The 25,012-nt window shown below is 40.8% G+C and overlaps 1 protein-coding gene across 5 annotated transcripts in view; it reads right to left on the reverse strand.

The window, feature by feature from the left end:
• The window catches only part of LOC105929283 (adhesion G protein-coupled receptor L1), a 58,800-nt gene that overhangs the window by 26,373 nt on the left and 7,415 nt on the right, over positions 1-25,012 (reverse strand). For all 5 annotated transcript variants that reach the window (XM_036137307.1, XM_036137308.1, XM_036137306.1 and 2 more), the window contains exons 2-3: positions 7,002-7,121; positions 1,467-1,680 (exon numbers count right to left, since the gene is read on the reverse strand). In XM_036137307.1, coding sequence (XP_035993200.1) covers positions 1,467-1,680; positions 7,002-7,071 — 284 coding nt within the window. In that variant the 5' untranslated portion in view covers positions 7,072-7,121. The remainder of the gene's footprint in view (positions 1-1,466; positions 1,681-7,001; positions 7,122-25,012) is intronic.

Genomic DNA, 25,012 nt, shown 5'->3' on the forward strand with positions numbered 1-25,012 from the left:
ATAGCAGATGTGAAGAGTGAAATTGTTGCCCTTTCGCTGCACTATATACAACGAAAGGGCAACTTGTACTAAAATATTGGGTCAGCCCTCCCAGTAATTGAATTTGGTGTTCCAATCACTACCATGCCCACAAGAGTATTAGCTTCAAGGCATCCTGACTACTTCTACAAGCATCTGTGAAAGAAGGGCTCCCACTCAGGATCTCCTTATCCTTTGAGGTATGGCTTATTTTCAGGATCTGAACTCGAGCCTTGTTTAGGGGGAGTGGTGACCGAGTGGTTAGAAAACAGGGTGCCTGAGTCCTGGAGAGGCTGCAAGGTTCTCGGTTTGAATCCCACAGACTACCACTCTGGGTCCCTCAGCAATCCCTTTAGTCCCAGAATGCACCACACAGCTGCAGCCCACTGCTCCTTAATGGATGGGTTAAATGCCAAAGACGAATTGCATTAGCATGTATGTTGCTAAGACCAATTAAGATTCTAAATATTATAATTCTAAATATTATAAGTAGTAGTGAAAGGAAATCTTAATGGCTCAGCATACCCACATATTTCATGTTGCTCACTGTGAGGGAATAGTTTAAAAACAACTTTTTCTTGTTAACATATGAACAATGTCCATAAAGGCATGAAAGAGCAAGTTTGGTGGGGAAGAATCTGATTGGCCTGCATAAAGATACGAGCTCCCTCCCTACTTGGAAGGGCGTCTGTGTGTGTGTGTGTGTGTGTGTGTGTGTGTGTGTGTGTGTGTGTGTGTGTGTGTGTGTGTGTGTGTGTGTGTGTGTGTGTGTGTGTGTGTGTGTGTGTGTGTGTGCGTGTGTTCTTCCATTTCTGGGAAGTCTAATAAACAGGCCTTTAGGTAAACACAGAAATAGAGTAAGAGCCAAGAGTAGTTCAACAAAAGTTCCTTTGGCCTTACTTTACCTCTGTTGTGATTCAGTACAAACATTCTAGAACTAATCATTCTTTGGGCAGTGATTTCAGTTATTAAGACAAACAGGATTCAACCTTGGCAATAATAAAATATCAAGCCGTTCTCTTCAGTACAATACCGATGATTTCCTTAGCCTGACCTGTCTGCTGTGTTTCTTAGTCTTCATTATGCTTTATGTTCACTAACGCTCTCCAGAACAGCTGGACTTGTACAGAGATGGAGATTGACTCTATTTGCTAATTACCTTACTTCTTAAAACAGTTGGCTGCACTGGATGTTATTTAGGAGCATCAGATTACAAGAAGCTCAATACATATGCATGCCCCACATTTCAGATTTTGATTTGAATTTTGAAAACCATTTTTTTACCCTTATTTCCCTTTCCAGTTATGTGCGTCTCTAGGTCGGCCCATCAAATAAAATCCAAACAAAATGAAATGAAGTGCGTGTTTGTAATGTGACAAATCATGAGAAAGACTCTGCACATATTTTCCTCACCAATGTACAAATTATACACCTCAGTGAATACAAACCTCTGGGACATAATCTTTAGTGCATCAGGAAGGTAACACTGTGTGTTCTCCATCTGGAAGGGGTCTGCGTCACAGATCTTGTCATCAGTACGTCCATAATTGGCTGTTTCCACCATCACCACATCACTTCCTGGGCAGCGTAACTCGATGGGATAACCCTCGCACGCCAGCTCCCTGCGCAGCAGTCCAAACGGCATGGCGGCCCGGGACATGGCTGCACGGGAGAGGTGGAGGGGCGGGAAATAAGCGAGGAGTGGGTTGGCACAGGAATGTAGGTGGAATAGGAGAATGTAGAAAGAAAAGAAGAAAAAGAAATTATCATGAATTACATGGTCATTTTCAGAAGAGTGATCTCTTAAATGCAGTTGATATTTGTTGACACACCCTACTTTGTGGTACAGTTGTGTCACCAAAGGTCCAGAATATGCTGCTGTGGATGGTTTCTAGCTATAAAAATCCGTGTTGTAATGCTTCTAAAGCAATAAACATTAAAATGCAAATGCAGCTCAAGACTTGGCAACACACTGACATAAATGACACCTAAATTCAAAGGAAGAACATCTGCAGCCTGGCAAAGGAGGTCAATTACTCTCCCAAAACAATTGCAACCCGTGTTTTCTTTGACAGTTTACAATTCAAGCCCAAATGGGATGTTTAATGGAAATTAAGTCAGAACAAAGAAAAACAAAGACATAAAATAAACCATTAAACCAGCATGACAATGCATGATGTATACCATTAAAAGATGGTTGCTTAGAATATTTCTAACGGTAAAAACTGAGATTTTTAAAACACTCCATTTTAGGAAGCATTTTTTAAAGACCGTATCTGCACTAACAGGTATTTTGCAAAACAGAGATTTATTTGGTGCATTTTTGCCACCGATTTTTTTGTGAAATCAGCTTCTTATTTTTTTTTTTTGCAAAAAAATTGATTTTTTTTTAACTTGTGGGTGGGCAGTTTTTAATAACTTTAATTACTCTGTTTGAGATGTGACAACAGCACAGAGGTCCACTTGTAAGTATGATATTAAGTTTATAGTATAACCTGCAAATAAACATTAAAGCACTTTATTGATTTTACTTGCCATACAGACATAATGACTTTGGTGTAATCAAGGCCGAGCCATCTAAAAACTAAGCTTTAGGTTTGTAGTTCTAAATATAAACTTACATCTCAATTCCTCTTTTAGGTAGCATACAACCAAATACATTTTTGCACCAAACATATTTCTAAAGAAACATTAAAGTTTTGAAAAGTCCTTCTTGCACTTGCAGTTAAACCCCTTGAATATTTCTCCATTTTCTTACAACAAACTTGATGTTTTTCATTGATATTTTATGTAATAAGCCAGGCGGCATTCACCTGCAGCTCGAGCCACAAGAAGCTCTTTGGACTCCATGGTGGCTCCAAACAATGTTTTTAAATGTAAAGGTAGGACAAAATTATAGTTTTAGGAGTTTTTCTACATATTTTTATATCATATCTGCATAGTATTTTTAAGTAATTTTATTTTGTTGTCGTTTGACATAAAGACAGCATGCTACATTATTTAAATTGTGTTTTTCTCTCTATAAATGTTTGATGTTTTTGTTTATTTTAAAACCTGAAAACAGAGAAAACTATTTGTTCTTTAGAATTACAACAAATTTAAAATGGCAGATATTTCTAAAAAAAAAAAAAAAAAAAAAAAAAAAAAATGGGGTTATTATTATTTTTTTAATGGCCATGTTGCTTTTATGATTCTATGCAAATGCTATTCATCTGAACCAAGTGTTAAAAAAAGAAAGCTATTTAAATTGTGAAAGTTGCTGAATGCTGACAGGCCCTCAAAATGAATTATGAGAACATGCATGCAGAAGTTGTGGAGAGGAAAGCATATGATGTATTGTTGTCAATATCCTTTTTTTATTTTTACAAAAGAACTTATGGTAAAACATGGTGGTGGATTCATAATGCTGTGGGGGATGTTTTTCTTTAGCAGGGACAGAGAACATGCTCAGAGTTCATGATGATGATGATGATGATGATGATGATGACGATGCATCTTTTTCGTTTTTGCCCTTTAATTAGGCACTATTTGTGTTGGTCAATTGCATAAACCCATGTGAAAAATATTGAAATGTATGGTCTTAATGTGAAGAGTAGGAAAAAGTTGAAGCGTGATGGAGTCTTTTCAAAGTTAATTTATATGATTCCTGTTGACATGTTCTCTACTTAAAGCCGATGGTGGATGGGCTTGAACACCCTTAGACTGCAGCTCAAGCTTTTAAGATGAAATCCACATTTCCACATTTAAATTCCAGCTTGGTTCTCGCTGGATGAGCTGCCACTCGCCTACCAAGACTGATAAAATGCATCCGTCACACCTCTTTTTATCCACACTTCAGTGCTCCTGTCAGTTTCAGAGCCTTTAGCGTGAGATACTCTAATAGGTATATATGCAATTTTTTGGAATCATTTTGGGTTGTGATAAATAAATGTTACTTTTCCAGGCAAACCGAAAAAAACTTAAGCTTTTCCATCTGAGAATATACCATGTTTAAATCTCAGCCACTCTGAGGTTTTAGGTCGTCAATAGCAGCAATTGGCACAGAAGGCCTAGAATCAGGACTGTTTGCTGATTCTACATTTTTCCTCAGAGGACATATCACTTTAAAATGTAGAAAGTAACAGAAAATTAAACAAAGCAAATTATATTTTAGGTTCTGATATTCTAGGGTATCATCATAATCAACTAATGGTCCCTTTTGGCAATATATACACAATTATTTTTAACCAATCCTGTGACAATTTATTTTACTGCTGAAGATTCAGTTTATTACAGTTTCTTCTTATCTATTTGTTCTGGTTCATTTTATCTGACTATATTCTGTGGTGCATGCAATAGAATGATCTAAAGAGTGACAAAACCCTACCTGCTAAAGAGATATATTCATGAGAAATTAAGTCAGTTCCCTTTAATTACCTGTTCTGATTTGTATCAGCAATTAATTACAGTGCCTGGGAATATTGATACACACTAATGATTCCCTTGTGAATGTTGTAACAATATGCTCAGAATGCTTAATTCAAATCCCACAAAGATCTATGTTTGCTTCACAAATGAAGCTCATCTTGAAAAAATGCCCTGGTCTATACCATCACACTGAATTCTGCATATGATGAAATGTTGTACGTTCTTTAGGTTTTTTGACAAGGACTATGCTGTCAGGAATAAAGCATGGCAAGTTTCCGTTTCTCGCCTTTGAGGGCCCTGTTTTAACATGTTGCTCTAGGTAGAGTGAATCTTTACATGCCAGGAGAAAATCCCATTACCGTTACCTTAATTCAGTTACCCACATCAGCTCAAGTATCAAGCACACAGAGCAGAGAGAGTGCCTCTTGAGATTAAACCCAGGATGGCTGCGAAAGTAGTGTAACTGTCCGAGGTGCTGAATCATTGACCATCTTATTCACTCAGCATCTAAAAGATATAACTTCAAATCTTACCGGGTGGAAACTTATATTTATGCATTGCTGTCTTCTTCATATAAAGCATTTAACATTTTTAAGCAGTAAAGTAGGTTTGTGTGTAAAAGTTACAAGGAGAGTGAATCTCAAAAATCAGAATTAACTGATTGAATAAGCTAATAGAGGAAAAACATATTTACAGTTGTTGTATTGTTTGAGTCATGTGAATAATTAACCATCACAGGTAAAACCTGAAGTAATCCAAATGTGGAAAGGTGAGACTTTCAGATGCTTACTTTCACTGCAGGGTATAATCTCCCCATCTTTTAGGAGCCAGAATACCTAAAGATCTAATGAGAACCTTATTCTAGCCAGACTTAAAGACTGAGCAGGCATGACAGAGAATGTCAGGATAACAACTTGATGGCTACGGTACTCTAATTCAGTTTAACATTCTTGAGTAAAACACAACAGATTATGTGTAGATCGGTCAGGTGATTATTGGAATTGGTTGACTTTTAGTATGACCAATTTGACTGGGAAGTGGATGTTCTAACAGTTAAAAATCACTAGTAAATTATAGTAAAGTGAAGTATTTTGGTGACATGGCTGTTGGAAGACTAGCTAATACTCTTGCATATCAAAGTCAACAGACTGGTCAGAACTGGACCAGAAATGTACAAGTCCAACTGAATGCTGCTCTACTTTTGGTACTTTGAATTAATGTTTTACTGTTTCAATGTAATTCAAAGTACTGTACGTTGAGACTTTGTTGACACTTTCCTCTTGGGTGGGCATTGCTTCATGAGCTGATGTCACCTTCAGTGCGGGAAATGTAGCCGTGTCACTCTTTAGCATCATTCTACACTGCCTTCTTTTTCCTTTTCTCCTTTTATGCTTTTTTGACTTATTTTATTTATTATTTTGTATTTCTCCACAGCAGTCATGACAGCGAGTATTATTATTGTCAGCTGCATTCAAGCGCTTGAAAAGAAAAAAAAAGTGTGAAATAGAAAACCAGCTAATTTGAACATATAAAATTACATCTTTGGTGTAGAAGTTATTTTTACCTAGTGAGGAAGAATTAAAGGTAGTTATTTGCAATGTTTATAAGCTGTTAAGACAGCAGAGGTTCAAGGGGTGTAAGAAGTTACAAAAACAAATCTCGTTTTGTTTTTATGAAGCTATTTCTCCCACAGAATATTTCCTTTGAAATGCCAGCTAACACTTTCAAATTCAAAAATACTTTATTAATCTCTAAGGGGGAAATAAATGTTGTAGTAACTGTCAATGTTTTATTTTCTTTATTATAGATGATGATGGCTGTGGGCAGAAAGAAACTGTAACAGTTTGTGTTACAGCTGATCTGAAGAAGCCTCTGAGTGAAGACATATATTTATTAGACCAGCTTACTTTTTGAGAACATCTGCAGATAAATTAAAAGTGTATATAAGATTATCTTGTTTGTTAGTTGCAATTATGAAGCTGTATATGTGTATAGTTGCAAGTATTTAACAACTTAATAGAATGGTATATGGCAAGTGAATTTCTCCAATATGAGATCAATAAAGCCTATCTTATCGTATCTTCTTCCTCAAATATACCAATGGCTGTTGCTGCAGTTTGGATTAAAATAAAGGCTCTTAGAAAATGGCTTTTCCTCCTTTTTGATACACTTTTGTATTATATGTTGTGTTTAACAAAAATGAAAAGGTTAGGAACTTGTTGCTTGATTTATAAAGGTCAAATAAACCAAAAAGGTTCTGTTAGAGTCTGTCCAGGTACCTGAGGCACTTCATTTGAAGACTTTCAGTGACAGACAGAGAAGGCAACACCGGATAAATTCTTTTGACATACTGAATATTTTACTATAAACACATCCAAAATTTCAGGTCAGCCAGAAATTGCACGACATATATTTTTAATGTTATCGATTTGCAGTCATTCAAAGCTCTAATTGACAGGTCAGTACTTGTGCAAATATCAGAAGGTGTAACTGGCAAGAAACTGATGCAGCTCTACACTGCGCTTGTATAATGCATAGCTATTCATTTTGGGGGGATTCATCACTATCAAACTCACCTTGACCAGAGGGGGCGACTTGAGCCAGAGTGAGAACACCCACTGCCATACACCACAGAGACACAGCCATGCTGAGCAGGAAGAGTTAGGACTTCACACCACCGGCTGCAATTTGAGACCCTGGGGAGGAGACAGAGCAACGGTGAAAATGAGAGCAAAGAGCTGCATTGTCTTTTGTCTGTGCGCATCTGTGTGTATGAGCATGCAGGATGATGAGTATCCCGCACAAAAAAAAAAAAAATGAAATGGATGCACGTGAAACAACACGGCAGAGCAGGAAGGGAGACAGAATAATAGGGAGAGGCAGACAGAGCCAGGGAGCAAAACAGAGATAACAACTGAACAATCCGTGCAGTGAAAAATCACTCAAGCTGCTGCTGCCATGGAGACGGCGCAGAGTAGTCTCAAGGAGAAAGACGGAGGAAAGGGGAATGAGGAGATATGCTGCCTTTACTTGTCTGGGAGGGAAAGTGTATAAGAGAGAGTTTGTGTTTTAAGTCCACAATTAGCCAGAGGCGAAACTGGCCACTGACCCATGAAAAAGCCTTGATCTCCCTTCATCACCACTCTCTCTCTCTCCCTCTCTCTCTCTCACACACACACACACACAAACACACACACTCTCACACACACATGCGCAGACGGACTGCTGCACTCACTTTAGGCCACTTTTCATTAATCCTAAATAAATGATGCTGCAGAGCCAGCCTCATCCATAGCGGGCGTAACGAGGTAAACAGCTGACTGAAGGCGAGGGTGATCCCAGGGCAATTTCGTGAGGGGGAACATAAGGGATGCAGGCGAATGAGCTACAAGAGAACAACAGTAATATGATTCCTGAATATAGACTGAACTCTTGGCCTCCGACAGAACGGCAGATAGAGGCTAAACTACAACATGCGCCGTATTGCATTTCTTCTTCCTGCTTAGCATGCTAATCAGCTGGCTGCTGCAGTGTGGTCTGAGGAACTAAACATTATGACTCGGGGAGTGATTGTGTGTCCTTGTTTTTGTTACCTAATTAGAACTTTTTACTTGTATAATCTTTGACCTTGTCAGTAGCTGTAGTCCTCGCGGGGATCAAAGACGGATTCTAATGAGGTGAAACATAATTCCTGAGGTCCAGGCTAGGGCCGAGGGGTGAACTGAATAGTTTAAGGTGAAACTTAGACACGAACAGATAATTGTAGAAATTATGGTCAGAGCTTGGTTGTAAACAAAGAGTGAAAGTCAATGCAACACACAAGCATCTGTCTGCAGTGCAGCTTTGTGGCTTTTTCCCCTTATATCCCTTGAACATGTCATATTCTCACTTATTACAACCACAAACTTCAATTTAGTTTATTGGGCTTTATTGTGATAGACTGAAACAATATACTGCACAGCTGTAAAGTCAAAAATGGATATATAAGAAATATCCATTTGGAAAAGTGTGCTCAGCATAGGAATCCCCCACCCCTTTAGACTCATACTTCTAAATAAAATCCACTGCTGCCTCTAATAATTGAATAAATAGATTCTGTTGTTGGTAAGATGACATGGGCTTCAACGTAATCTGACAAGCTGGGTATGGGAAGCATAAATCAGAGAAGTAGCCAACAAACCTGTGAGATGCTTGAGAAGCTGCAGATCCACAGCTCAGGTGAGAGGCCATATTAACAGGACACAATGCATTTTTGGAACAGTGGTAAGGATAAAACAATTTGTGGTCCTATTAGCAGTTTGTCACAATCCATGTAGGTTGTCACAAAGCGTTGGGTGTAGAAAGGATCGGCTTGGGGGGACTGATTACAAAGTTTTTGAAAGGAAAAACTTGGTAACCCTGTGTTAATTTTTTTAATTAATTACAGTAATGTGCTGCTTTGTGTTGGCCTATTACTACATTACTACATATTAAAATCTTAATAAAATGCAAAGTTAAAGGAGTATGACTGCTTTTGCAATGTGCTGTAATATACAAGAAGGTTGATTAGTATTGCCGATCACACTGATGATTAAACATCAATAAGAAACTCTATATATACTTGAATATTTCTTAGCTTTGAATAAAGGATCTGTGTTTGCACTCAGGATATCTAGAGATTTGGTTAATCGCCTGAGGAGTCTTTCATTTATTGAGATGTTGAAAACAGTTTTTATCCTTTTCCACAAAGATAATCACTTGATTATTCACTGCTGTGGTCCACAACGGACTGCCAGGCTTTTGAATTTTTCTAAACTCGGTTGTCCACCCTCTATGGTTCCTACTCTCACTTAGATGTTTCCTGTTTTATTTTTGCATTTTAAAAGATACTCTGTTTAATTTGCAGGAAAATGTACTTGCAGTCACATGGACAGTCTAAATACAATTTCAACATTTTGAAATTACCACCACCAGACTGTTCACCTGGTTAATAGAAATCTCCCATTTAAGAGCTTCTCAGTCAAGGAAAGAGTTACACTTAAGCTCCTGGAAGAAGGATTTCACATATTAAAGGATCATAATTTCCAAAGATTTCATCCATTTGTCATTCACACTAATCCAATAGGCATGTTACAGTAAGATAAAGAGATTTAAGATAATTAAATAGGACACTTTATCAAGTGCCAACTAGCTTACTGAAGGAAAGTTGGAGCATTAAGCAGTCATGTTCAAAATAATTGATTATTCTGAATTTACATTGATCCATGATCCTTGGTATGCAATACATAGGTCCGCCACCATAGTATGGGAACATCCCCATACCATGATACAGGATCCACCTTACTTCAGGCTGTACAGTGACTTGAATTCAGTGTTTGGGGGCATCTAGTGAACCGACCAGATGCAAAAAGAGAAAACTTGCTCAACTGTCTTGTGGTATATTCTGAACACAACAGGACAACACAACAGGATACACAGCAGGAGGATGTCACAGTGAATCAGGGAAGGGACATATACAGGGGAAGGTGATCATTGGTACAAGGAACAGGTAAGACTAAATAACTGGATGGGAACATTCAGTAAAGTACCCTGACGGGGTGCAGGCAACGTACGGAGGGTAGCATGAAATAACACAGAATGAACACACAACACAACATAGAAAAAAACAATTGAATATAACCAGAACAAAACTGTCTTATAGTCCAAAAATAATTGAAGTTACAAGGAACTCAAATCCAGATTGAGATGTCCTGGAATCATGACAAGACAAAACACCCTCAATTAAAGGTTGCAGCCCTTTTTAAAACAAAGAAACAAAAGGATGCCAAACAGAAAGAAATATTTGGAAAGATATGTGTTACCCCACATTTCAAAAGGTACCAAATGACGCTCAGAGCCATTAGAAAGTATTCACCCTTTTACAAATTCCTTCTGTTTTTGCATTTTGTTTCAGATAACCAAACAAACTTTAGTATCAGATGTAGATAATAGTTGATTTGGAATACAGTTTTAAAATTATTACATTTATAAAGCAAGAAAAGATATCCAACCCATTTTTTCCCTATGTAATTATACCTTTGGGGGTATTTAAGTCCATTTTAAAGGACAGAGACGTTAGCTACCATGTAACAGTCCAAATGTTTAAGGCTATGTAATAACAGGGTATTTTTTCTTGAAATGTGAAACTGCTTTTTATATTTCTGTTTTCTGTCTTGGCCAGGTCACTCTTGTAAAGGAGGTTTTAAACCTATTTTGTTCCTGATTGGACATGACTACTATATATAATTGCCTTGTTAAATCATGATTTCTGATTCTTGATTCTTGAATTACTTGTGATTAACCACATTTGTAGTTAAACTTTTTTGGCCACACCCAGGCCTGATTACTGCTAGACTTGCAGAGTCCGTAAATCACTTCGATTTGATGCTGTCGTAAAGGTGCCAGAACCTGCCTGGCAACATGAAGTAAGGTAAAGATATGAAAAAAGAATATGACCTGATCTAAAGACATTCATACAATGTCACTGATATCTATCAATCATTAAAGTGTTATAGACCTGACTGTCTTCACTGTAGGTAATTGTTCACAATTTAACAGCAAAACATCCACCAAAAACATCACAGAGTCCCGTCTCACATTTCCATGAAAACATCTCGATGATCTGCAAGACTTTTGGGAAAAAATTCTGTGGATTGATGAAACAAACCTGGAACTTTCTGTAAGTTGTACATTCTCTTATATCTGGTGTAAAACTAGCACAGCCTTTCAGAATAACATCATACCAGCAGTGAAGCGTTGGGGGTGATACGATGGTCTGGGGATGCTTTGGTTCTTTAGGGCCTGAACAACTTCCTGTAATTTTTGGAACGATTAATTTTATGTAGTAGAATGTCTCGAAAAAGGAACTTTTTTGATGGCCTAGTCTTGACTTAAATACAATTGAGTTGCTGTGGACCTGAAATGGGCTGTTCATGATTGTGATAAAAAGTGACTGAAATATAACCTGTCCAAAGAGTGTGCCAAAATTTGTCCAGAGTGACATTGAAGACTTATTCTTATCACACATGCTTGATGGCAGCTGTTTCACCCAAGGTTATTTTAAAACTGCTTTTTGTATTTACTTATTATAGGTTGTCTTGGTCTGATTTCAAAATGTATTTGATGATCTGAAAACATTTAAGTGTGACAAAAAAAGAAGAAATCATTTAAAAGGCCAAATTAATTTTCTAACAGCGAAGGCAGTGAAAGGAATGTACACAATTTCTTTTTACTTAAGTTGGTTTGTTTTCATTGACGTGTCATTTTCATGATAAGATATCAAAACTTTTGTCAAGGGCACACTTTAGTGTATATTATTACAAAATATACAAGAAATCTAATAACTTCTCACTCATTATCAGAATCAGAATGATCTTTATTTGGCCACGTGTGTGTGTAAAATCAAGGAATTGGATTCACAGCACTCACAACCTACAGGATAATATGGGTTTAATGCTCGATGCCACATTCAATTTTACTTTGCAAGGACCATCCATAATGGACATTTTTGTAGACTGAAAGATTTAAAGGAATTAAAATAAATGGGTCAAAATCTGATATCTACTCCACAAAATGTAACAATAGTTGATTTGATTATTTCATAGAGATTCATAGACTTATTGAAGATTCAGCTGTAATTGCTGAGAGATTTTGCTTTTCCATGGCTACATTTTTCGTTTAAATGACTCCATTTTGATAATTAAAGTTAAAGCAAATGTAGTTCATGTATACGTAAACATATGTGTGCTTGTACGTTTATATTTGACATACATTCCCCTCCTTCTCCTTGTTAGGTAATGCCGGTCGACAGATTTAGGTCACTACTCAACAAATGTCCAAAATGCATTCAAAGGCTTTGGCTTGTACACACACATGCATAACTAAGAAGGAGGACAGAAACCTCTGCCTTTTTTGAATGCACTGAACCAACACACCAGCACTGTAATAGAGGCCGCAGGACCACCGTAACACACACAAAAACACACCCACATATACACAGATCACACAAAACGAGAACATTTTTTCTTTTTTTTATCCTACACACACATAAGCCACACACACAAATATCAAAAACCCTGATGGCAGCATGTTTTTTTTTTTTTTTTTTTTTTGCTTGCATCCCTGACTGTCTGTCTCTTCCTCTCACTCACACAGCCATAAACCCTGTTAGTGTTGGTGTAGAGTAAGTAGAGCAAGGACACTGATGGCCCTTGACAAAGCCGTACACCCTGTCCCCCTGCCTGCAACCAAAATCCAGCCCGGGGCCACCAGCCAGCCGACTTGCAGTAGCAGCAGTCTCTTAGCGAGAACGTGTGTGACCAAAGGGCCTGGAGAGCAAAAAACGTATGCATGCACATGCAGGCATGCATTAATGCAGAGGATGTGCATACTCCTGACTATTTCAGCTGTTTATTCAGAGAGAAAATGCATCAACAGTGTGTTGTGACCATATCCCTGAAGCTGCATTATGTTATGGGTGAGTAAAACATTTGGTAGGAATTCTGGTTTCCTGCAAAACACACTCATAAATTAAGGTACAGGAATGTCTAATGGTACACGTGAGATTATTCCAGCTATACTTTGCAGGAGGAAACCCAGCATCTTGACAACCCATATACTGTATGTGCAAAAGTATTGTCAAAGAATAATGGGTTTTTAAATTTTTTTTCCTATTTATTTTTTACATGCAAATATCCGAAATGTGTAGATTGTGTTTCCAAACAATTGACTTCAGAAGTCACCTTACTAAAAAATTAAAAAAATTAAAAAGTCCACTTGCATATCATTTCATTTTAGTGCAAATCCAGTTGTTATGTGAAAGGCCTAAGAGGTTTGTTAGAGACCATAAGTAAGCAAACAGCATCATGAAGCCCAAGTGAAGCAGCAGACAAGTCATGGAGAAAGTTCCAGAGGCGCTTAAAGCAGTGATAGGTTGTAATAAAATATCACAAACTTTGACTATATCATGGAAAACTCTTCAGCCCATCATCCCCAAAGTGAAAATATGGCAGAACTACATACCTACCAACACATAACAACAAAAGAAAAGCATTAGACAGAAAATCCCATGGGAACTCTGGAGGGGCTGCAGAAAGCCCAAGCTCAGGTGGGAGAATTATTTGACGGGGCGACTAGTAATGGCTCCATAAATCTGGCCTTTATAGATGAGTTTAAAAAAAAAAAAAAGACATCCAAGTCACTTTGCCATGAGCCATGTAGAAGAAACGGTAAAAATGTGGCACAAGGAGCTCTGGTCAGATGATACCAAAAGCAAACCTTTTGGCCTGCATGCAAACGCTGTAGCTACGTTTATCGGACCAGAACACTGAACATAAATCTCTTGGAAAAGCATGGTGATGAAAACATCATCATGTGTGGATGTTTGTCTATTATCTGATACTTTTATCTATTTGACGTTACTCTGGAGACTGGTCTCAACAACGTTGAAGGCAAGATGGCGCCGCAGATGGCTGCCTCACTTCTACGCTCACTCATACTGTGTGTCTTTTGTATATTCCCACCGTAAGTTGCTGGTATACTGCTGTCATTTTCACAAGACTGCAACTCCTAAGTTTCAGGCCGTTCACAATCTGGGCATCCTGTGAGATCCATGTTGGAGGTGTGGCAACTCTCTAAGGACTTTACCAGAAATGAAGAAGAGGGAGCGAGCAGCCTGCTTTTTCTCAAGCTCTGACAGCAGAGACTGCATACTCTACTTCTGTCTATCTTCCAGGCATGGAACAAAACGCATGAGCTACTCCTTCTCAGCACAAGGAGCTCGGACTTCATCAGATCTGCTGCCCTGTGTTTCACCGAAGCCAGAGAACACATCACGGACTGCACACTTCTGATTCTGGGCTTCCAGCTGTTTCCAGCGGACTGCAGTGCAGAGCTCTTGGAGGAGGAGGTGGAACGTGTGCGTATATAAATGAAGGTTGGTGTTCTGATGTCATAGTATGACAAAAGACATGTGGTCCTCACCTGGAGTTATTTTTTTATAAACTGCAAACCCTTTTGTTCACCACTGGAGCTACCATCATTAATTTTGATTGTTTTTTACATCTCAAAACATCTAAAATGAGGTGATAACAGATATGGAGAAAAACACAGAGACTCTCTTATCATTGTTTTTGGTGACTTTAACAGCACAAACCTCTCAAATTACCTTTCAAAACACAAACAGCCTCTAAAATGTCCCAACAGGGACAGGAAAACACACTGGATCACTGTTACAACACTTTAAATTATGTGTACCGCAGTGATCTCCATGCAGCTTCATTGTTTTTCTGTCTCTTTCCTCTTATTCCAAATTACAAGCAAAAACTAAAAACATCCAAGCATGTGGTTAGGACTGTTAGGAAATGGACTCATTCATCAATTGACCTGAATGCTTTTACTGACGAACTGACATAACGCATCAGTTTCTGTGAGGACATGTGTGTGCAGACCGAGACATTTTTGCACATAAATACAGGAACAATAAACCATGGTTTTCTGGACATCTAGCGAAACCGGAGAAAATAAGTGGCTTACAGCAGTGGAAATCCTGCCCTGCATAAACAGGCAAGAAACAAGCTGACAAAGGAAATCTAGGCAGGTAAAAGCAGCCGTAGTGTCAGAAGACCAGGAAGGATCCAGGACCTGATGGTACTTCCTACTTCTGCCTAAAACCTCTGAAGGCACCAATCTTTATTCAGATATTTAACAGGTCTCTGGAGCTGTGTGATGTCTCTACTGCTTGAAACGGTACACCGTCATCCCTAAGAAAGTCACCAACACGACTACGCCCTGATGTCTGTAGTCATGAAATTATTTGAGCAACTAGTGCTGAAGCAACTGGAAGATATCACAGGCCCCTTGCTAGACCCCCTGCAGTTTGCTTAGTGGGTAAACAGGTCAACAACAGATGCAACCAACTTGGGACTGCACTTCATCCCACATCACCTCAATCACCAAGAGACGTACACCAGGATCCTGTTTGTGGACGTCAACTCTACGTTTAACACCATGAACCTGACATCCTCCACCAGAAGCTCACCAAGCTCACAGTCCCCGCCTCCACCTGTCAGCGAATCACCAGCTTCCTGGTGGACAGGCAGCAGCAGGTGAGTCTCAGGAGTATCTTCTCCCACACAAAAACCACCAGCTCTGGCGCCCCTCAGGGCTGTGTTCTCTACCCACTCCTCTTCTCTGTACGCAAACGACGGCACCTCTCTGCCTACTGAGTCTACCGCCCCCCTCTCGGGGCCTGAACTTGCACTCATACATAGACACTGTTCGGAAGAAGGCTCAACAGAGACCGTACTCCTTGAAGCAACTCACGCCCACAAAACAGGCCAGGTCCAAATCGCAACAAACAATTCAGTGTGCAGAGAGGATCATCATTGTGCAAAAAGTTCATCCTGATTCAGACGGGTTGTTGACACAGTTAGTGAACTTAGGCAATTCAAAATGCTGTCAAATATTTAAGCAGTGAACTATACAATGTGATTTACTTGCTGTACAATATGGTGAGAAAAATATGGAGATGTCAAAAAACAACAACAACAGCAACAACAACAACAGGAAGACATATTCCCAATATCAGAGGTGGAGGCAGTAAAGTCAACAACAAGATTGGCAGAGTGAGTAACCCCCCATATCTACCCCCCATCAATGCTGTCAGTGCCTGAGGGGAGATTGCGATGTAGCGCTAAGTGACAAAACAGGCTTGCAAGTGTTATTGTTGCTCTAATGGATGACTGTGTGTGTGTGTGTGTGTGTGGGGGGGGGGGGGGGGGGGGGGGTATTTGTGATGGAGAGAGAAAGCAATCAAGAGGTGATGGAGGGGAAGAGAGGTTGACTGCACACAGAAACATGCAGCATTAGAGGCAGAATACTTTTCAGTATCGACATTTCAAAGTTTTTTATTTTCTTGTGAATGCTCACAGTGTTGTAGAATTAAAAGACAATACACTGGCCTCCTTTTCTGTGAGCCAGTTTCAAACCATTGACCTCTGCATATCCCAGCGGGCCGAAGCCTGTACACTGCAGTCATAGCCACTTAAGGGGTTTTAGAGCCTGTATGTTTGTCTGGTCGATGCAGAGCTCTGGGGAATGAAGGTGTCAACCTTTGTCAATCATTTGCTTGCTGCAAATCAGAGTCAAGTTCAAACCGCTGAGGCTTACGTTGCTTGTTCGGCACTCCTGGAAGCATTAGTCTGTGCTCTGTCTGGCCTTATGTGAAGGGAAAAAAAACACAGGAACATATTGCTTGCAGATACACACACACACACACACCATGTTCACAAATAGGTTTAATATATATATAACTGTGAACATGCACTGGGTCTATCTGCAAAAAAATTAGATTATGATTGGATTTTGATTGCTTGAGATTTTAACATTCATGTGTGTTGTGAGACCATGCAGCTAAAAAAAAAAGACTTTAAATTTGATCAGTTATCTTAATTTGAATCAGTTAGTTAGTGGTAAAACACATGGAAAGGGACACACCCTGGAATCGGCTTTGACATTTTGTTCATCTAGAGATGTTTATGATGTTTTATGATTTGTGTTTCGGATCATCTACTTGTTTTAGAAAATGGGAGAAGGATAAGCTTCAAATTTCCTTGGGGGATTTAAAAAAAATGTTTAACTGAGGATCAGGCTGCTGTCAATAATGCTAGGGCCAGTTTATTTCAAATTTTGTGTCCAAACTCTTTAATTCTCTGAAACTGATGAATCCTTATGATTCATCTTGCCTGACTTTGCCTGACTTTTATATTATGTAATAATAATAATAATAATAATAATAATAATAATAATAATAATAATAATAGTTTTCCTGTAAAGCTGATTGTTCCTCCACCATTTCTTCACACAGCTGCAGCCCACCGTCAAATTTTAAGCATGAATGACGGTAGCGCTCATGCTTGACAAGTCAGACATTCCTCCTGGCTCTGATTGGTTGTTTCTTTCCGGGAGCGGTGTTATTCTGAAAATTGTAGTAGGACCACTGAGAGGAGCCAGAGAAGCTTAATTTTTTCACAGATTATCAGTCTCATATTTTTCTGTCAAGACATAGGGACTATTTTAGCAAATAGATTAAAAAAACATACGTTTATTTAAAAGTTACCTGTTGCAGCTTTAAACCTCTCTATTTAGGAAATTTTGATTTGATTTATTTGAACTAGGCCACTTATGGTTATTAACCACTAAGCTTAACCTGTAAGATAAATAGAACAGTTGGCCTGTAAATCATGTTGCCTATTTTGTTTATTCTAAGTTATTTGACATAAAAAAAGTCTTTCAAATGTATTGCCAACATTGGATATTTTTAACTTAACTGAAGCAAATGTGTCAGTTAAAAATTAAAATGCTTGGTGAAGTTCTGCACAAACACTGCAGAGCAATTCCCATGACAACGAATAGATTTTCCAGTAACTCAAATGTGAAACCAAAGTCTTACTGCATTTCCATGGTTTAAATCATGCTAAAAATGGGGGGGGAATGAGAGCTAAAAATATCTCCGTTATAACCCTGATACCTTTAATTGGTGGAGTAAGTAAAGGCTCTTGCCTTTATTTATTATCCTAGATATTAAAATGTTGAAAGCAGCAAAAAGAAAAAAAAGAGCTCCCCCAGATTTCTGTATTAATCCACTTGCAGATATCATTAATGTTTATGACAGAAATAGCTTATAATGGTTTTGAATGAGACTTTATTTCATATTCTGTCACTGTGAGCCTCGAGTCTTCTAAAACTGCTCCGAGGTTGATTAAACATTGATAAGCCTTCTCACATATTTATCAAGGTCCTAATCCTGCCCTCAGCACATGCTCTTTGAGTTAAAAGCACTTCCTGCTTTTTACGCACTATAAGCACTTTCTCCACGCCATACAATTGGCAGGATTTTAAGTGTATTTGTTCATTTGCCGCTGTGTTGCTTTTATCTGAGCATTGCAGTGTCAGACATAATAGCTTAAATATGTCACTGTCTAGTCTAAGATCACTATCGGTGCAGATAAAAGAACACAGGTTTAAAGAGAAATGCTAAAAGGTGAGATGTCTGCCTTAAAACACTCACATTCATTATCTAATAGAAATAGTTGTTTCTCATCCAGCTTTTCAAAGTGTAGTTAAAGTGTTTTTGAAGACTCATTAATATTGTGTCGGACACTTATTGTTCTCTGTGCTTCACAGGCTTTAGCGGTCACAGTGATTGGGGGTTTGGAAACGGCCTAATCGTGACGGGAAAAAGGTGTTGGTGACATGCAGGTAGAGAAGCACAGATAGAAATGTAAATAGGTTATGAGTCATCAGCTGGCTGAATAACTGTAGATCTGACTATTTAAAGAGGACTGCTGTCCTGGAGCAAGAAGTTCCTTGGTTAAAACCTGAGTGGGGGGCCTTTCTGCGTGGAGTCTGCCTGTTCTACCAATGCAAGTTAGTTCTGCCCAGCTTCCTCCTGCTGTCCAAAACCATGCCTCTCTCATTTGCTTTCGGGTTCAGAGTGTGTTGTGCTCGCATGGTTGTCTAACCCTAACCTCTGCTCATGGCCCACACATCATATCACAGATCCTCCACCGCATTTAACAGTGAGCATGAAGCGCTTTTCCACATCCACATCATCCTTTGTTTGACGCCAAATAGTCTTTGTAGATTAAAAGCTCAATCCTAGCCTAAGATGATAAAAAGCAGTCTCAGTTGAGTTGGATGTTTACATTTGTGATGGTCAGACAAAAGAAAATATTTTTCCTGGAATATTTTGAACAGCACTTACAAACAAGAGGTTGCTTTGGATACTTGGTGAGCCCAACAGGATACTCTTTGCTATGGTCCTCTAATAGTGGGGTTTGGGGACTTTTGTAGCTCCTTTACCATCATCCTGTTATGCCACTAAACGGCCGATCAGACTACGGCTCTCAGCATGCAACACGGCTCGATGTTTTGCTGGACAAAGCCGCAAACCACTTTTACCTCCTGTCATGGGGTTGACAAGGGAGGTCCTGGACTCTAAATAGGTTGACACACACAACCTAGGAAAAACAAAGAAGCCCCCCCCCCCCTTTTCGCCCATAGACGAGGCGAGATCTTTCCTGTTGTTTTCTTATTTTATGTTGTTTTGATTCAGTTGCGTGTTCAAGAAGTATTAGTACTAAACAGAATAATTGCGGTATCAGTGAATTATTGGTTTAATACATTTTAAATAGTTTAACCTTGGTTGTCTGTGGTTTTTATATCAGTGACTGAATCGTCTCTAAGAGTTTATGGATCAACCCTTTTTGAGTTATACACACGAATATACATTGACACGTTTCCTTTGCTTGTGGTAAATGATTAGTGATTCCAGGTGCAATTATAATTTAAGATTATTAACTTCTGCAATAGACTGGTGACCTGTCCAGGGTGGACTCCGCCTCTCGCCCATTGACAGCTGGAGATAGGCACCAGCACCCCTTGTGACCCCAATAGGGATAGACGTGTTAGAAAATGGATGGATGGGTGGATGGATTGGATTGTTTACTGGTGGCGAGTCTTTCGTGGTAAATGAGGTTAACAATTGTTAATTAATAAACCCAATTGCTAGTTATAATCATTAAAGGATGGTAGCACTTTATCACAACCATTTGGATGTGACTAGAATAACATATTATTAATTGTGATATCCATTTACAATTATTAATGCTACTCATAATCATATAGGTTAAATTGCACAACAATCCTCACATGAAGCACAAATAAATATGAGTGCTCCTCCAGCCTTTTTTGTTACCTTTCTATTTATTTTGTTTTTTTTTTTATAATTCTTCTTCTGAGGTGGGTTACTACTCTTTTGTATTGTCTGGATTATTAGGATCAAAACATGATTGCTTTATTTAAACTTTATCTAAGAGCATTTTGTGGAGAAAAAAAATGCATTTTTAAATGTGGGATGTATTTCCCAACTGAAAAAGGATTTCAACTAATTATTTTGTATCTTTCTAAATCTTTTTGCTGCAATATAGGCTACTGCAATGAAAGATAGGTTTATTTTAAAGCATTGTTTACAACTTTACTGAGGTTGCTAATAAGTTTGAGAGTCAATGTAAATTGCCTTCAAATACACAGGAATAGTAATTATCTCAAACACAAACTGAATGTTTACTAAAATGATGGCAAAGTAATCCATTGGGTTCTCATGGTCTTCATTTTCCAGCATCATAAAGTTTCCAAATCGTTATCTGGCATTGTAAAGTAATCTGATAGAGCTGTTCATTTCAATATTTTTTTATCTTTTTGTAGTGGTTACAAACCCTAATCCAACCCTAACCCTACAGCAGACATTTAAACTGAAGGTCCTGATTTTCAGATTTGCAAATTGGTTTCAGATTTAAGCCCTTTTCAGATATTAGTCACAAAAATGAAAGGCGGTAGTAAAGGGAAGCTGTTTAGTCACCCAGATGTGCTTCTTTTTTTTTTTTTTACTACTCCTGGCAACTATTTACTGTTCTTGCTGTGCAACACTTTGATGGCTCTTGTTTGTTGTGAAATGCTCTATAAAAAAGTTGACACAGATATTGACAGATGTTGGTTGTGTTAACACAGATGCTACTAATCTTCATGTGGAAACGACTGTGAAAGTGGCAATGACAGCTATAATACAGCAATTGTAGGAAATGTACTCTTAATAAAATAAAACATTCTTGACTCTTGACTAAATGAATGGAAACAATGAAGAAATGCATGGTTATCAGACAATTGTTTCACATTTAAGATGGTAAAAAAATTAGCGGTCAAACAAGAATGACCAGATTAAGTCTGGTCTCAGATATTGAATTTTTAATATATTGTAACCGTGCTAATTTTGGGTTATTGGAAGCTATTCTTTTCAGGGGCTTGATTGGGACAAGCAGGCCCAACTTCTTTAATAAAACATGAAACTTCCTTGTTTCCAAATAGCAGCAAATGGGTCCCCTTGGACAGTCACACTGACTGCTCCACCACCACAGAACAAAGGGGGAGGGACTAATTAAGATAAGGCACTGTAAATAAGCCGCTTATATTTTTCCCTATAAGGTTTTACAACACCAAATGCAGCTAATAAATACATAACTACCTAATGACTTAATTACAATGTCCTAATGTTACAGTTTGACAATATTGTGCATTACTTTGTACGATTAAAATCAGAAATACCAAGTTAATATGGTCACAGTAGCTCTTTTATAAGCCCTTTCTTTGCTTTCTGTTGCTGGTTGATGCAAATAAAGCATCTGGTTATAATATAAAAGCTTGTGAAAATAATATCTTATGTTAAAAGACACACTGTCATATCTTGCCATTGCTGCCATGCTAACATAAGCACAAACCACACATGTAGTCCTCTAGAAATTGCACAAAAAGGATTTGGGAAATTTTACTTTTCTGTGAGATTGGGCTGTTTCTTTTGTGTTCTCCTGTGGGCCGATGATCTGCCCAAGCATGTTAAAGCAAAATTCTGGTTAGAAAACTGGATTATTGTTCGGATGCGTAGCAAAATTGGACACATACAAATTGCACAAGTCATAGCATTTTTGGCTATTTGGGGGCATACAGTCAAGTTTGGAGAACAGAGCTGAGCAACAGTGTTAGGCCTAAAAATGTACAGTGAAATCATTAAAATGTATAGTCATTGGTTTTCAGTAAATTAATTTACTTGCATGTAAAGCGTGCCCATTAGTAACCACAATCTATTTTTTCAAGATGCACAAAATCATCCTTGTTGAATTTTTTTTTTTTTTTTTTGACAGAAATTCGTTTCCAAATGATCACCACCATGTAATGATTTGAATAAGGAGAACCCAAATGTTAGCCGGACACAGAGCTGAAGCTTTAAAAAAGGGGTTTATTAGCAAAAAGGTCCAGGGGACAAAAGACTTGGCTCCAGGCAACACAACAAGGCAAACTCAAAAAGCAGACGAGCCGAAAGTAAAACGGGCAAGCGGACAGGCAGGCTAAACAAAAAACAGAAGGGAAAGAACTCTTACCGGGGAACTTGGACATGGGGATAACACAAGACGTCCTGACAACAAACCAAAAACTAAAGCGGGCTTAAATAGATGACCGGAACAAAAGAGCAGGGCGGGACTAATTGACCAACACAGGTGGAAATAATAAACGGAGCACACTGACTAAACCTAAGGTAAAAAGCAAGACAAAGACTGGACAAACACTAGCTGAAATAAAGACTAATACCGGTTAAGGATAAATCCAATACAAAACGACACAACACAGAAATAAATCCTAAAACAGAAAAGTCGACTAACTGAAAATAACCAAAACCACAACAGAACATTACAGAGCCCCCCCCTCAAGGGCGGATTCTAGACGCCCTTACGTCTCTACAAAGAAACTAAATAAAAGTCTGACCGGGCGGGTGGAGGGGGCTACAGGCAGGAGGGTCAGAAAAAAAAAGACAAAACAACCAAAACAAGAGTCCAAAACAGAAAACAACCCACATCGGGCGAATCCAAACTAACAGAAAATCTCCAAAACAGTTCCCCCAACAGAGAGTCCGGCGGTCTTCCCGGCGGACGACCCCAGCGAATCAGGAAGTCTGGCGGTCTTCCCGGCGGGGGGCCCCTGCGTGAGAGGTTCTCCGGCGGACGGCCCCGGCGTGACAGATTCTCCGGCGGACGTCCCGGCGGAGGGCCCAGACGTGACAGGTTCTCCGGCGGTCGTCCCGGCGGACGTCCCAGACGTGACAGGTTCTCCGGCGGTCGTCCCGGCGGACGGCCCAGACGTGACAGGTTCTCCGGCGGTCGTCCCGGCGGACGGCCCAGACGTGACAGGTTCTCCGGCGGTCGTCCCGGCGGACGGCCCAGACGTGACAGGTTCTCCGGCGGACTGCCCCGGCGTGACAGGTTCTCCGGCGGTCGTCCTGGCGGACGGACCAGACGTGACAGGTTTTCCGGCAGATAGCCCCGGCGTGACAGGTTCTCTAGCGGACGACCCCGGCGTGACAGGTTCTCTGGCGGATGGCCCCGGCATGCTAGGCTCTCCGGCGGACGTCCAGGAGGCCGTCTACGGAGCAGGAACCTCGGAGACCGGCGGCGGAGCAAGAATCTAGGAGGCCGGCGGCGGAGCAGGAATCTAGGAGGCCGGCGGCGAGATCTGGAGAGAGAGAAGACAGGATCCGGCGCCGGACTACAGGGTAGGGAAGGCGTCAAACTCAAGGATGCGGAAGGCACCGGACTATAGGCTGAGGAGGGCGCCGAACTACGGGCTGAAAGAGGCGCCAGACTAAAGACTACGGGAGGCGACGCCGTGTTAGTGGCTACAGGCGGCGGCGCCGTGTTAATGACTGCAGGCGGCGGCGTCTGGTTAGTGGCTACAGGCGGCGACGCCTGGTTAGTGGCTACAGGCGGCGGTGCCTGGTTAGTGGCTACAGGCGGCGGCGCCGTGTTAATGGCTACAGGCGGCGGCGCCTGGTTAGTGGCTACAGGCGGCGGCGCCTGGTTAGCGGCTACAGGCGGCGGCGCCTGGTTAGCGGCTACAGGCGGCGGCGCCTGGTCACTGGTTCCCGGTGCGGGAGCCTGGCTACAGGCGACTGAAAAAGGAGCCTGGCTACAGGCGACGGACGAAGGAGCCTGGTTACAGGCGACCGAAGGGGGAGCCTGACTACAGGCGACCGAAGGGGGAGCCTGACTACAGGCGACCGAAGGGGGAGCCTGACTACAGGCGACCGAAGGGGGAGCCTGACTACAGGCAACCGAAGGGGAAGCCTGACTACAGGCAACCGAAGGGGGAGCCTGACTACAGGCAACCGAAGGGGGAGCCTGACTACAGGCGACGGACGAAGGAGCCTGGCTACAGGCGACGGACGAAGGAGCCTGGCTACAGGCGACGGACGAAGGAGCCTGACTACAGGCGACAGACGAAGGAGCCTGACTACAGGCGACGGACGAAGGAGCCTGACTACAGGCGACGGACGAAGGAGCCTGACTACAGGCGACAGACGAAGGAGCCTGACTACAGGCGACCGAAGGGGGAGCCTGACTACAGGCGACCGAAGGGGAAGCCTGACTACAGGCGACCGAAGGGGGAGCCTGACTACAGGCGACCGAAGGGGAAGCCTGGCTACAGGCGACAGACGAAGGAGCCTGACTACAGGCGACGGAGGAAAGAGCCTGGCGACAGGCGACCGACGAAGAAGCCTGGCTACAGGCGACTGAAGGGGAAGCCTGGCTACAGGCGACTGAAGGGGAAGCCTGGCTATAGGCGACTGAAGGGGAAGCCTGGCTATAGGCGACTGAAGGGGAAGCCTGGCTACAGGCGACTGAAGGGGAAGCCTGGCTACAGGCGACTGAAGGGGAAGCCTGGCTACAGGCGACTAAAGGGGAAGCCTGGCTACAGGCAGCTAACGTGGGAGCCTGGCTACAGGCAGCTAACGTGGGGGCCTGGCTACAGGCAGCTAACGTGGGGGCCTGGCTACAGGCAGCTAACGTGGGGGCCTGGCTACAGGCAGCTAACGTGGGGGCCTGGCTACAGGCTGCTGAGGTGGGAGCCTGGCTACAGGCTGCTGAGGTGGGAGCCTGGCTACAGGCTGCTGAGGTGGCCACAGGAC

Source organism: Fundulus heteroclitus, chromosome 5 (genome assembly GCF_011125445.2).
Source record: "Fundulus heteroclitus isolate FHET01 chromosome 5, MU-UCD_Fhet_4.1, whole genome shotgun sequence".
Classification (NCBI taxonomy): domain Eukaryota; kingdom Metazoa; phylum Chordata; class Actinopteri; order Cyprinodontiformes; family Fundulidae; genus Fundulus; species Fundulus heteroclitus.